Consider the following 10,498-nt stretch of genomic DNA (forward strand, 5'->3'; position numbering starts at 1 on the left):
TGGATATTGTATGAATTGTGATATAATATTGATATACAAATGGTATAAATTGTGTGATTATATGAATTTATCAATTTCTATACATGTTGTTTGGATAAAACGTGTATGAAATTTTGATTAATATGTGTATGACACTAACTAAAGTTAGTGTGGAATGAAACACTAACTGCAATTTGTTTTAAATTTATTTATAGTAGGACACCAGTTGAAAATCAAATTAATATTCATGTAAACTTACATTAAATTAAATACTCAGGATACCATATTTACCTTTTATAATTATCACTAATATTTACACTATCTTATGTATTAAGCTGGAATAAATTTTATTTTTAACAGTATGCAATCTGTATGATTAATGAATGAACAATGTATAAAGAATGAACGATATATTAAACACAAAGTTTATAATGCACTTCAAATCAATTATGTTTCATATCAAAACAAAACATTAATCTAAACGACAAAATAAAATAAAAATAATATATAGTCTAAACAAATAAACAATCATTAGTTTTGCACAGGATAATTTGAACATGCTTCATGTTGTGGCCAACTTGACAACATCTACTACGAGTAACTTTGGATCTTTTGAATTTCACATCAGCAACCCTCTTTCATATATAATTCATTTCATTTGAAAATCAACATAATTCTCTGTTTCATTAAAAAAAAAAAATTAGTCTAACATTATACAAATCAATTAGAAATATGTGAAATAATATTAACTTTTCATTTCAAAGACAGTACACATTTCATCCATAAAAATCATTATAATAACAACAAAATTATACACATTTGTCATTATTTTTTCATACAAATATCATTCAGACAGTACATTACAAAACAAATTTCATACAAAACATAATATTTCACATTTAATATTCACTTAATACACATTTCATACAACAATCATCATTCATACCAAATTTATACATTTTCATACTCATTTAATACACATTTCATACAAAACATTCAAACTATATACATTTCTCGTCCCAAATAATTAATTACTGTCACCCAACTTTATACAGAAATAACAAAACTAATATAAGCTCAACAATTTCACATTTAATACTAATTTAAAACACTTGTAATACACTTCGTCAAGAATTCCAATTTTTTTTTTTACATATTTCTTAACACACTTTTCATACATAATTCATTCGACTTATACTATCAAATTCATTATCAAATAAAATAAATTTTCATAAATTCGTCAACATTATAATTAAATTATTTTTACAGAATAATTAGCACACTTTCATTTAAATTTCATTTAATTTATTCTATCAAATTTATTCATAAAATCACATTAAATTTATGATTTCACAAAACAATAACCATATACAAAATAAACAAATAAACAAAAAAAACACTATTTTTTTTACATTTCACAACAGTAAACATAATATGATATCAACAGTTAACAAAATATGACTCCACCTTCAATTAATCGACAGTTTGATCACTTTTGTTTCATTTCGCTATCATTTTAAAACAAACGTTAAACAATAATAAATACTAATCCGAAGGATCCCATCTTTCACCATGTTTGATTAAAACTGATGCGTAGTTGTCCATCACAACAAAATCAAGAATTTTCAAAGATGAAAAAAACTTCAATTACTCGAATGTGAGATTTTTTTGGTTGAAAATTGAAGAGAGAAACGTTGGAATTTTTTTTGTTGCAAATTGAAGAGAGAGAAACGTTGAAAAAAGAAGAAGAAAAAATCTGAATTTTTATTTGATTTTAACTGATTTGAGTGAATTAAGGATACTAAATAATCTTAATTAGTTTAAATCCCTTAATTCGTGCTATTTATTAATTATCTACAAAAGAATGATATGATCTGATTTTTTAATTTATCTTAATTGATTTTGAGTGCATAAAGGATAAAAATATTGTTAATTTGTTAGAATCCCTTATATCATGCTAATCATTAATTATCTATAATAAATTCAAATTAAATTACAGGCCACACTTTCAGTTTTTTACTTTATTATCTATAATTCCATTTTTTTTTTTTAATTTTCGTTTTTTTTTAAACTTTTTTCGAGTTAATAAAAACATTTTTTTATTTGTGAATTTGTTATAACATGAAATTTTTAATGCTATAGCTTGAAAGTCTAAATCTACTGCTATAGCCTGAAAATAGTACTATAATATATGTCATATATGAAATTTACTCTTTAATTTTTAATATTTGGACGGGCTAATAACCCGCTTATTTTGATCAACTTAGTTTAACTTACTTTAAAACTGGACTAATATGCAGCTCAGATAATATAAGTAAACTCAAACAATTTATAAAAAAATTAATATTTAAACGAATTAATAATTCATCCATTTATCAACCCATCTCATTTTAACATTTTTCAAATTCAGTCCGATCTGCATATATGCAAAACATAACAACGGGCCTGCATATAATTTTGCTGTTTAGGATGAGGCCCAATTCCAAACAGATGTTCATTCATTTCATATTGAAGATACCATATTATTCTATTAGGCCTAATTTTATTTTAAGTAAAAATAGTGGATAAGCATGAAATGCTAGGCTAATAAATTATTATTATTTAGTTAAAAAGTCGTAAGCCACGAGTGCAAGATGTGGAAAACGATCTTGTATTACTCCTTTCGTCCCATAGTAGTTGTTTGCTATACTAATAATAACTCTCCAATAATACTTGTTCAACTTATAAAATCAGGAGATAATTTATCTAGTTTTTGTGTCTATTTTATCTTTGCTATTAAGTATTGTATATCATCTAACACTTTTTAAAATATTAAATTTAATAAAATTAAAGGATAATATAATAATATTACCCTTATTATTTATTATTTCTTACCGCATATGAAAAATTAGTAGACAACTATTATTAAACCGAAAGAATAATAGATTTTTCTATTTTTATTTTAAATAAACACTAGTGACTAGTGAGAATGAATATTCTTTTGAACAAGACTGAGGTCAACGTATGGACTTGCTGCTATGGAATTTCTTAGCAACTACTCATTACAAATTATAAGCCATTTCCATGTCTTTCCGTTTTCCAAGAAATTTATAAAACCATAAATTATTAACTAGTTTATTCAACAATCTAAATGGAACAATTTAGTAGACTCAATAGTTATCTCGAACATTGTGAGTTGAAATAACTAAGCAAAAAAGAATGAGAACTTCTCGAAAGGGATAAAAAAATTCATACTTTAAATTATACAATTAGCTACCATATTCTTTTGAGTCATAGTAATTTTATTTTTTTTAAAATAACAATAATAACATATTTAATACTTAAGTATCCTAATAAATTTATATTAATATCTTTACTCCGTTTAGATGGAAAAGATGCTGAAAAGTCAAAGGATCCCAACTAACAAATGCAGGCCGGGTCGGGCCCACACAACATCACGGCAACTTAACGACTTATTTCGGTCTGTTTAAGGAAGCAACTCATTTCAATTCACTTTCAGCCACTTGTAGTAAACTGTCGCTAATTTTCCTGTGGCTTATAAGCAATAGTGTAGTAAATCCCACAATTACATAGTATCTAGTATAATCTTCGAGAGAAGGCCTAAAATAGTCATTCATCTTTGAGTCTTCACATGAAGTATTAATAGTCCCTCATGTTTTGCAATGTTGATGCACTTTTTGTCGTCCTTCAAAATTTTGCCTATTTTTTAACATTGATTTTATTCATAATTTATGTATGAAATGTTTAATTGTCATTTTATATATTTAGTAGAAATAATAACTCCATGTGAGAAGAAAAACACCTTATTTTGTTTAGTAGAAATCAGATTGCAGGTAAAGTCGAGAGATTCATCACGACGATTTCACGTACAATAGTATAAATTTTTATTTTCTTGCAATGTCATATGTTAAAATGTTCTTAGTTTAGCTACAATAGTATTTATACTGAACAGAACAAGGTGTTCTTCTTCTCACCTTCTCTCACATAGAGTTATTATTTATACTCAATATATAAAAAGACGACGGGTCATTCCTTACATAAAATTATGAACAAAATTAATGTTAAAAAATAGGCAAAAATTTAAGGGAGGACCAAAAGTGCATTAATATTGCAAATATGAGGGACTATTAGTGCTTCATGTAAAAACTCAATAATGACTTTGAGTCTTAACCCAAAGATGAGGTATCTATAATCTTACAAAATTGGGTTCGAAGCAAAATGTACAAGTCTTGTCCTTTATCTCAAAAGTTAAATAGTTATATAGACGCTCAACTTAAAGATAAAAAATAAAATAAGCAACTAGCAGTAATAAAACAACGTATGGTAGCAAAACAAAATTATACTCCCTCCGTTTCACAAAGACTGGTCTAATTTGACTTGACACGGAGTTTAAGAAAATAAAGAAGACTTTTGAATTTTGTGGTCCTAAATTAAAGTTATGTCAAATATATAAAATTGCCTTTAATCTTGTGGGCTTAAACATGCCACGTGAAAAACTGAAACTAAAATGTTACCAAAAAAGAAATAGGTCATTCTTTTTTAAACAGACTAAAAAGAAAATGAGGTTATTCTTTTTGAAATGAGTGAATTTTTTTTTGGAATCTCAGAATAACCCGCAGCGACTACAATATTTATTTTTGTATTCTAAGAAGAAAAAGTTATATTTATTCATACAGCATTAAATTTTTATATCTCACCTTCATGGTAATTTTTTTAATCATTAGGTAGAAACATATTTAGAAAAATAAAATTAAGATGAAATATGGAGATTTATGAATAAATATAGCAGAATTTGTGGCAATTTTTGAGAACACTTGCCAGTGTGACAAATTGTTAAATCTGTATAGTCTTGCAAATGACATAAGCAATTACCTAAATAGAATTTGTCTTTATTCAGAGCAAGTCGACTATGGAGTCTTGCGTCTTGATCTCCAAGAAATTCCCCATTAATATTATAACTTAGCAAATGCTATACGACAAATTATATAGTGTACAAAAACACAAATATAAAACTCACCATCCATTTCATCATTCACTCCCACACTTTCTTCCATTTTTGAAAAGCTCTACCTGTGACCACCACACTTCCATTCTCAATCCATGGACGGCCATTCAGGAATGCATGGCCATGGCTTCGGTAATGCCAGAACTCCTTTGTTAGACAGACATGCCGTAAGTTTTCAAGTTTTTTTTTCTACTTTGTTATAACTTCTATTTTCGTCTATTAACTATAAAATTCCCTATTCTTTGTTGGGTTTTAGCGAATTTGTGTTCATAGATTTGTTGAATTTATCAAATTTGCGATCGGAGTGTTTGTTTTACTGTGTAAATCGCAGGTGTTGAAAATTTTCTGCGAATTGAGGTTGTTAGGTCATGATGTTCGATATTGGTACTAAATTAATTAGCCCAATTTCTGATTGTATTTTTTTTTTTTTTGCATGGGGTTTTATGGTTCATAGACTTCTCGGTGTTTAGTTTGGTTAGTACATGGTCATGGTAATGGAAACTGGACTTAATCCATAGCTCTTCTTGTCCAATTTGAAGTTTACTGCGTAGAAATGTATCTATGTTATTACTTATTTCAGATTCAAAATCATCGAGCATGTAGTGCTAATGGTGAGGAGTATTACAATAGTAGCTTTGAGAATTTGATTAGGCAAGGGAATGCTGTGTGTTTTAGCAGATTGTTTTTTTGGTTTTAATTGTTCGTGTCGTCTTAATAGTTAGGGAGAAAGAGAAATGATGCTGGAGATGGTCAGCTGGGAGACCTTGAGCATGGTGATTCTGTTCCGGTAACTCAAGTTTTGTTTTCATGTTTTCAAGTCATGTATATTACTAACCATTGTTGTGTACAAGTAGCTAATTTCATCTTCATCTTCAGGCACCAAATGTTGGATTTGGCAGAGTTATTTCACTTGTAAGTGGATATTGTTTGTTTCTGTAGTTTGGCCAACTGTGTGGACGCTGGAGTTGAATCAAACTTTTAACATGCACCTGTTTTGCAGGCAAAGCCTGAAGCAGGAAATTTGGTATTGGCCACAATTGCTTTGCTGTTTGCAGCAACATCAAGCATTTTGATTGTCGGTACCTCTTTTTCAGTTCACTGTTTTTCTACTGAAGCAAAAGTTGGATTTCCTAGATTTTCTTGTCGCTGACTTTATAATGCTCAATTTTGCAGCCAAAATTTGGGGGAAAGATAATTGATATTGTTTCAGGTGATATCCAAACACCTGAACAAAAATCAGAAGCTTTAAATGCAGTCAAGAACACAATACTTGAAATCTTTCTGATTGTCATCGTCGGGTATTCCCTGCAACTTTTGGCCAACTTTCTTTTTCTATCTTTTCATGTTGCTAAAGCAAATCTTCAATTTAATTATCGGTAACCTGAATCGTTGCTTGGAGTTTGTATTCTACTATTCTAGGCTTTCATGGTGAAGGGGGCACAATGAGACACTTGACCCCTCCACAATGGGTTTCCCCTTCATTTGCATTTTGTAATGTCTAACTTAGCAACAATTGCCTCTTTCAGTTCTGTTTGCACAGCACTTCGAGCATGGTTATTCTCTTCTGCTAGTGAAAGGGTTGTAGCCAGGTTGAGAAAGAACTTGCTAAGTCACCTTGTTCACCAGGTAAATACATACTCCTGGCTAATTTCCTCTAATTGGGTTTTATTTTTCTCACTTTGTTAGAGTTGGTCTTGTTTTTCTTTCCATCTTGAGATTTTTCTGAAAGAAAAATGCATTCTTCAGGAGATAGCTTTCTTCGATGTTACTCGAACTGGGGAGCTCCTCAGTAGGCTATCTGAAGATACCCAGATCATAAAGAATGCTGCAACTACTAATCTTTCAGAGGCTTTGAGGAATCTTGCTACTGCATTTATTGGTCTTGGGTTTATGTTTCAAACATCATGGAAATTAACATGTAAGGGATAAGGCTTTTTAAGAAAAAATAGTATTTGATTTCCTATTACCTTCTAGCTTCTTTTTATTATATCTTATATTCTTACTGATTTTTTATAATATAAATCTAGTGTTGTCGCTAGCTGTTGTACCAGTCATATCAGTTGCAGTACGCAGATTTGGTCGCTACATGCGTGAGCTTTCCCACAAAACTCAAGCTGCTGCAGCAGTAGCCTCGTCCATTGCTGAGGTTTGTCACCCTGCTCATATAGTTAGTCGTTTCTACACAAAGTAGGGTAACGTTAAATGGTTCTGTTAATATTCCTTCCTGCGTGTTAAATAAACTGTTGTATTCTAGTTAAAGTTCTTGGGAAGTAGACTTTCCAAATTTACATTGACAGAGTCATCGTTGTTTGGAACCCTAGCAATGAACCACTGTAATTCAAAAGGAACTTAGATAAACTAAATATTACATCCTCTGAAAATGAATGTTTGCATGGAATTTTTCATTTGAACTAGTTCTAAAGTAGTTCATAAATGCGCCGTCACTTGATCGCCGTCCAAGAGAAGCGGTATTTTTTTTTTACTCCCCTGAAGCAGTGTGATAACTATCAACGACGAAATGATACTACAAAGTCTTGTTACTTAATTCTGTTGAGTTCAAGTTGCTGCTGGGGTCTTTTTGCAGTGTTTTGTGAATATTCACATTGCTGGGAAGTACATGTTTGCTGGTAGTTACTATGTATCCTTTAATTTTTTTCAAAAATATTGATCCTTAACCGCCTCACTTTTTTTCTTAGTTTCTCAATATTCTAAGCAACATAGCATCCTAGAGTTTTATCAATTGTGAGAATTTATTCTCATGTAATCAAGGTGAAGTTTGTGTTTAGGAAACTTTTGGCGCCATACGCACAGTGAGATCATTTGCGCAGGAAGATTACGAGATTTCACGCTATTCGGAGAAAGTTGATGAGACCTTAAATCTTGGGCTTGGACAAGCTGTGAGTTGCTTAATTCTTCTACCTCTGACAAGAAAAGAAGGGAGAGAGTGTGTGTGTGAGAGAGAGATGGCAAGTGGATGAGAAGGAAAACCTGATATCTTGTGTTTTCTTCTGCAGAAAGTGGTTGGCCTTTTCTCTGGAAGCTTAAATGCTGCATCTACTCTATCAGTTATTGTAGTAGTAATATATGGAGCCACTCTGACTATCCAAGGCGCTATGACACCTGGAGCTCTTACATCCTTTATACTCTACAGCTTAACAGGTGACTTCCTCACTAGTTTTGTCTTTTAATGAATGTCCGAAGTGAAATCTACCTTTGATGCCCCATAACTTATGTAATATTTTAGCATTTATTAATTTCTTTCTTAGATCCTTTGTTGATGTAAACAATTGTACATTCTTACAGTTGGATCATCCGTATCTGGACTTTCTGGATTATATACTGTAGCAATGAAAGCTGCTGGAGCCAGCAGACGGGTTTTTCAGATCTTGGATCGCACATCATCCATGCCAAAATCAGGAGACCTATGTCCATTGGGGTTTGTTCCTTTATTCTCCTAATCAAATAGTTTGTTGTTCATTACAGCTTCGTAAGGAATTGTAGCATACACAATAATTAGTTTCATAGGAAGACAATTTATGAACAGATGCTTGTAACTCATCTGGTAATATGCAACTGGTGTTCAATGTGAAAATGCCTTTTAACTTTTCAGGATTAAAAGTTCTGTCTATAATGAAATATCCAGCTGTCTTAGAAATAAAAGCATGCATTTTGATGGTGTTTTCATTTGTTCATTCTAGCATTGTAAATGAAAAGTAATTTCTTTTGATGTTTGCCAAAAGCTGGCCTGTCCTGCTGCATCACGTTGTTCTCGTATCCTCAATTCTGACATGCATCCATGCACTTCCTCGTTACAATATATTTTGTTCCATCATATCAGAACTTTCAGCATGAAGTACTTCACCTCTCCGATTCTCATGATCAGAGTCAAAATTGTGACTATCATATTCAGATTGTGCTTCTATAGCCAGTCACGTCCCACAAGATTAAATGAAATGATGGTTGCTTTTGTTACAGTGATCAAGCTGCAGAGGTTGAACTGGATGATGTCTGGTTTGCCTATCCATCACGTCCTAGCCACATGGTCCTCAAGGTGAGGAACATATCCTCTTATCTTGTACCTCCATGAACAAAAATGGTTGTTGACAGAAAAGGGAAAACCTTCTGTTGATTCAGGGTATTACAATGAAACTACAATCTGGTTCAAAGGTTGCACTGGTTGGTCCAAGTGGTGGTGGAAAGGTAAGACCCCGTGTCATTAAAGTTTCAATAGTTTGTCAAAAAGAGGCTAGAACTCATGAATTCTTTGCTGCAGACTACAATAGCAAATTTGATAGAGAGATTCTATGATCCTGTTAAAGGGAAGATCTTGCTCAATGGGGTTTCTCTGGTTGAAATATCTCATAAGCACCTACACCATAAGGTAATACTGGAACTAATATAAAGTTCTTGAAGCTAATATTCACCATACCATTCCTCAGCATGTCCATACCCTAAGGCTCCCTTCCCCCCCTCTCAAAGATAGAAATGACTGTGTTTCAGCTTTCACAAGTTATAGATTCCTAAGGTACTTATTTCTTCTGAAAATCAGGTTAGTATAGTGAGCCAGGAACCTGTTCTTTTCAACTGTTCCATTGAAGAAAATATTGCCTATGGATTGGGCGGCAAAGCAAGCAGTGAAGATATAGAAAAAGCAGCTGTAAGTTTCAATGCCATTAATGTCTTGATTATAATCTTCTGCAAATATTATAACTGTTATCACATTTCTGTTTGAACAGAAAATGGCTAATGCTCATGAATTTGTATCCAAATTTCCCGAAAAATATCAAACCCATGTCGGAGAACGAGGATTGAGACTTTCTGGTGGTCAGAAACAGAGAATTGCCATAGCTAGAGCACTGCTGATGAACCCTACAATTTTATTGTTGGATGAGGCCACGAGTGCTCTGGATGCTGAAAGTGAATATCTTGTTCAGGTCTGGTCTGCTTTTAATTTGATACCTGCCTGCCTTACATCTCCTTTGATCGTTCAACTAAATTGAAATGGGATCTCTTGTATAAATGTGTGTATATGCTATGCAGGATGCCATGGATTCCCTGATGAAAGGTAGAACCGTTCTTGTCATAGCTCACAGGCTTTCAACAGTCAAGAGCGCGAATACTGTAGCTGTTGTTTCGGATGGTCAAATAGTGGAAAGTGGCACACATGATGACCTTCTGAACAAGAATGGGATCTACACAGCACTGGTGAGGAGGCAGTTGCAGGGATACAAATCTGATAGCTAGTTTTTATCTTTGTTAAAAAAAAACATCTGATAAACTATGTTAGCAAACCACAAATGTTCAATGTACTTGTATTATTCACATATAGAAAGTGTAAGGAGCAGCCATCATCATTATTCCATAAATGACAGATTTGTGACAATAGTTCAATATCGTATCATGCATGTGCCACTTAAACATAGTGATTATAGACTAAATATTTATTTTGTAAAAAGTAATTTAACCTAAACTTGACTTCAACTTGTTTAATCAAATTTTGAACTAAACACAGTA

At 31.9% G+C, this 10,498-nt stretch overlaps 2 protein-coding genes across 3 annotated transcripts in view; both read left to right on the top strand.

Moving 5' to 3' along the window:
- Nucleotides 1-10,498, top strand: part of LOC125832584 (psbP-like protein 1, chloroplastic) — a 132,350-nt gene that overhangs the window by 39,457 nt on the left and 82,395 nt on the right. The gene's annotated exons all lie outside the window — the stretch shown is intronic.
- LOC125832575 (ABC transporter B family member 25) lies at nucleotides 4,853-10,379 on the top strand. Its single transcript, XM_049511758.1, has 17 exons — nucleotides 4,853-5,151; nucleotides 5,703-5,771; nucleotides 5,861-5,896; nucleotides 5,985-6,059; nucleotides 6,158-6,282; nucleotides 6,511-6,610; nucleotides 6,731-6,902; nucleotides 7,012-7,130; nucleotides 7,771-7,881; nucleotides 7,999-8,143; nucleotides 8,288-8,420; nucleotides 8,960-9,035; nucleotides 9,119-9,184; nucleotides 9,258-9,365; nucleotides 9,534-9,641; nucleotides 9,721-9,918; nucleotides 10,025-10,379. The coding sequence occupies exons 1-17, from the start codon at nucleotides 5,080-5,082 to the stop codon at nucleotides 10,226-10,228; spliced, it is 1,917 nt and encodes a 638-aa protein (XP_049367715.1). The 5' UTR covers nucleotides 4,853-5,079; the 3' UTR covers nucleotides 10,229-10,379.

Source organism: Solanum verrucosum, unplaced genomic scaffold, assembly GCF_900185275.1.
Source record: "Solanum verrucosum unplaced genomic scaffold, falcon-dt-bn FXZP01000009.1, whole genome shotgun sequence".
In the NCBI taxonomy this organism is placed as follows: Eukaryota; Viridiplantae; Streptophyta; class Magnoliopsida; order Solanales; family Solanaceae; genus Solanum; species Solanum verrucosum.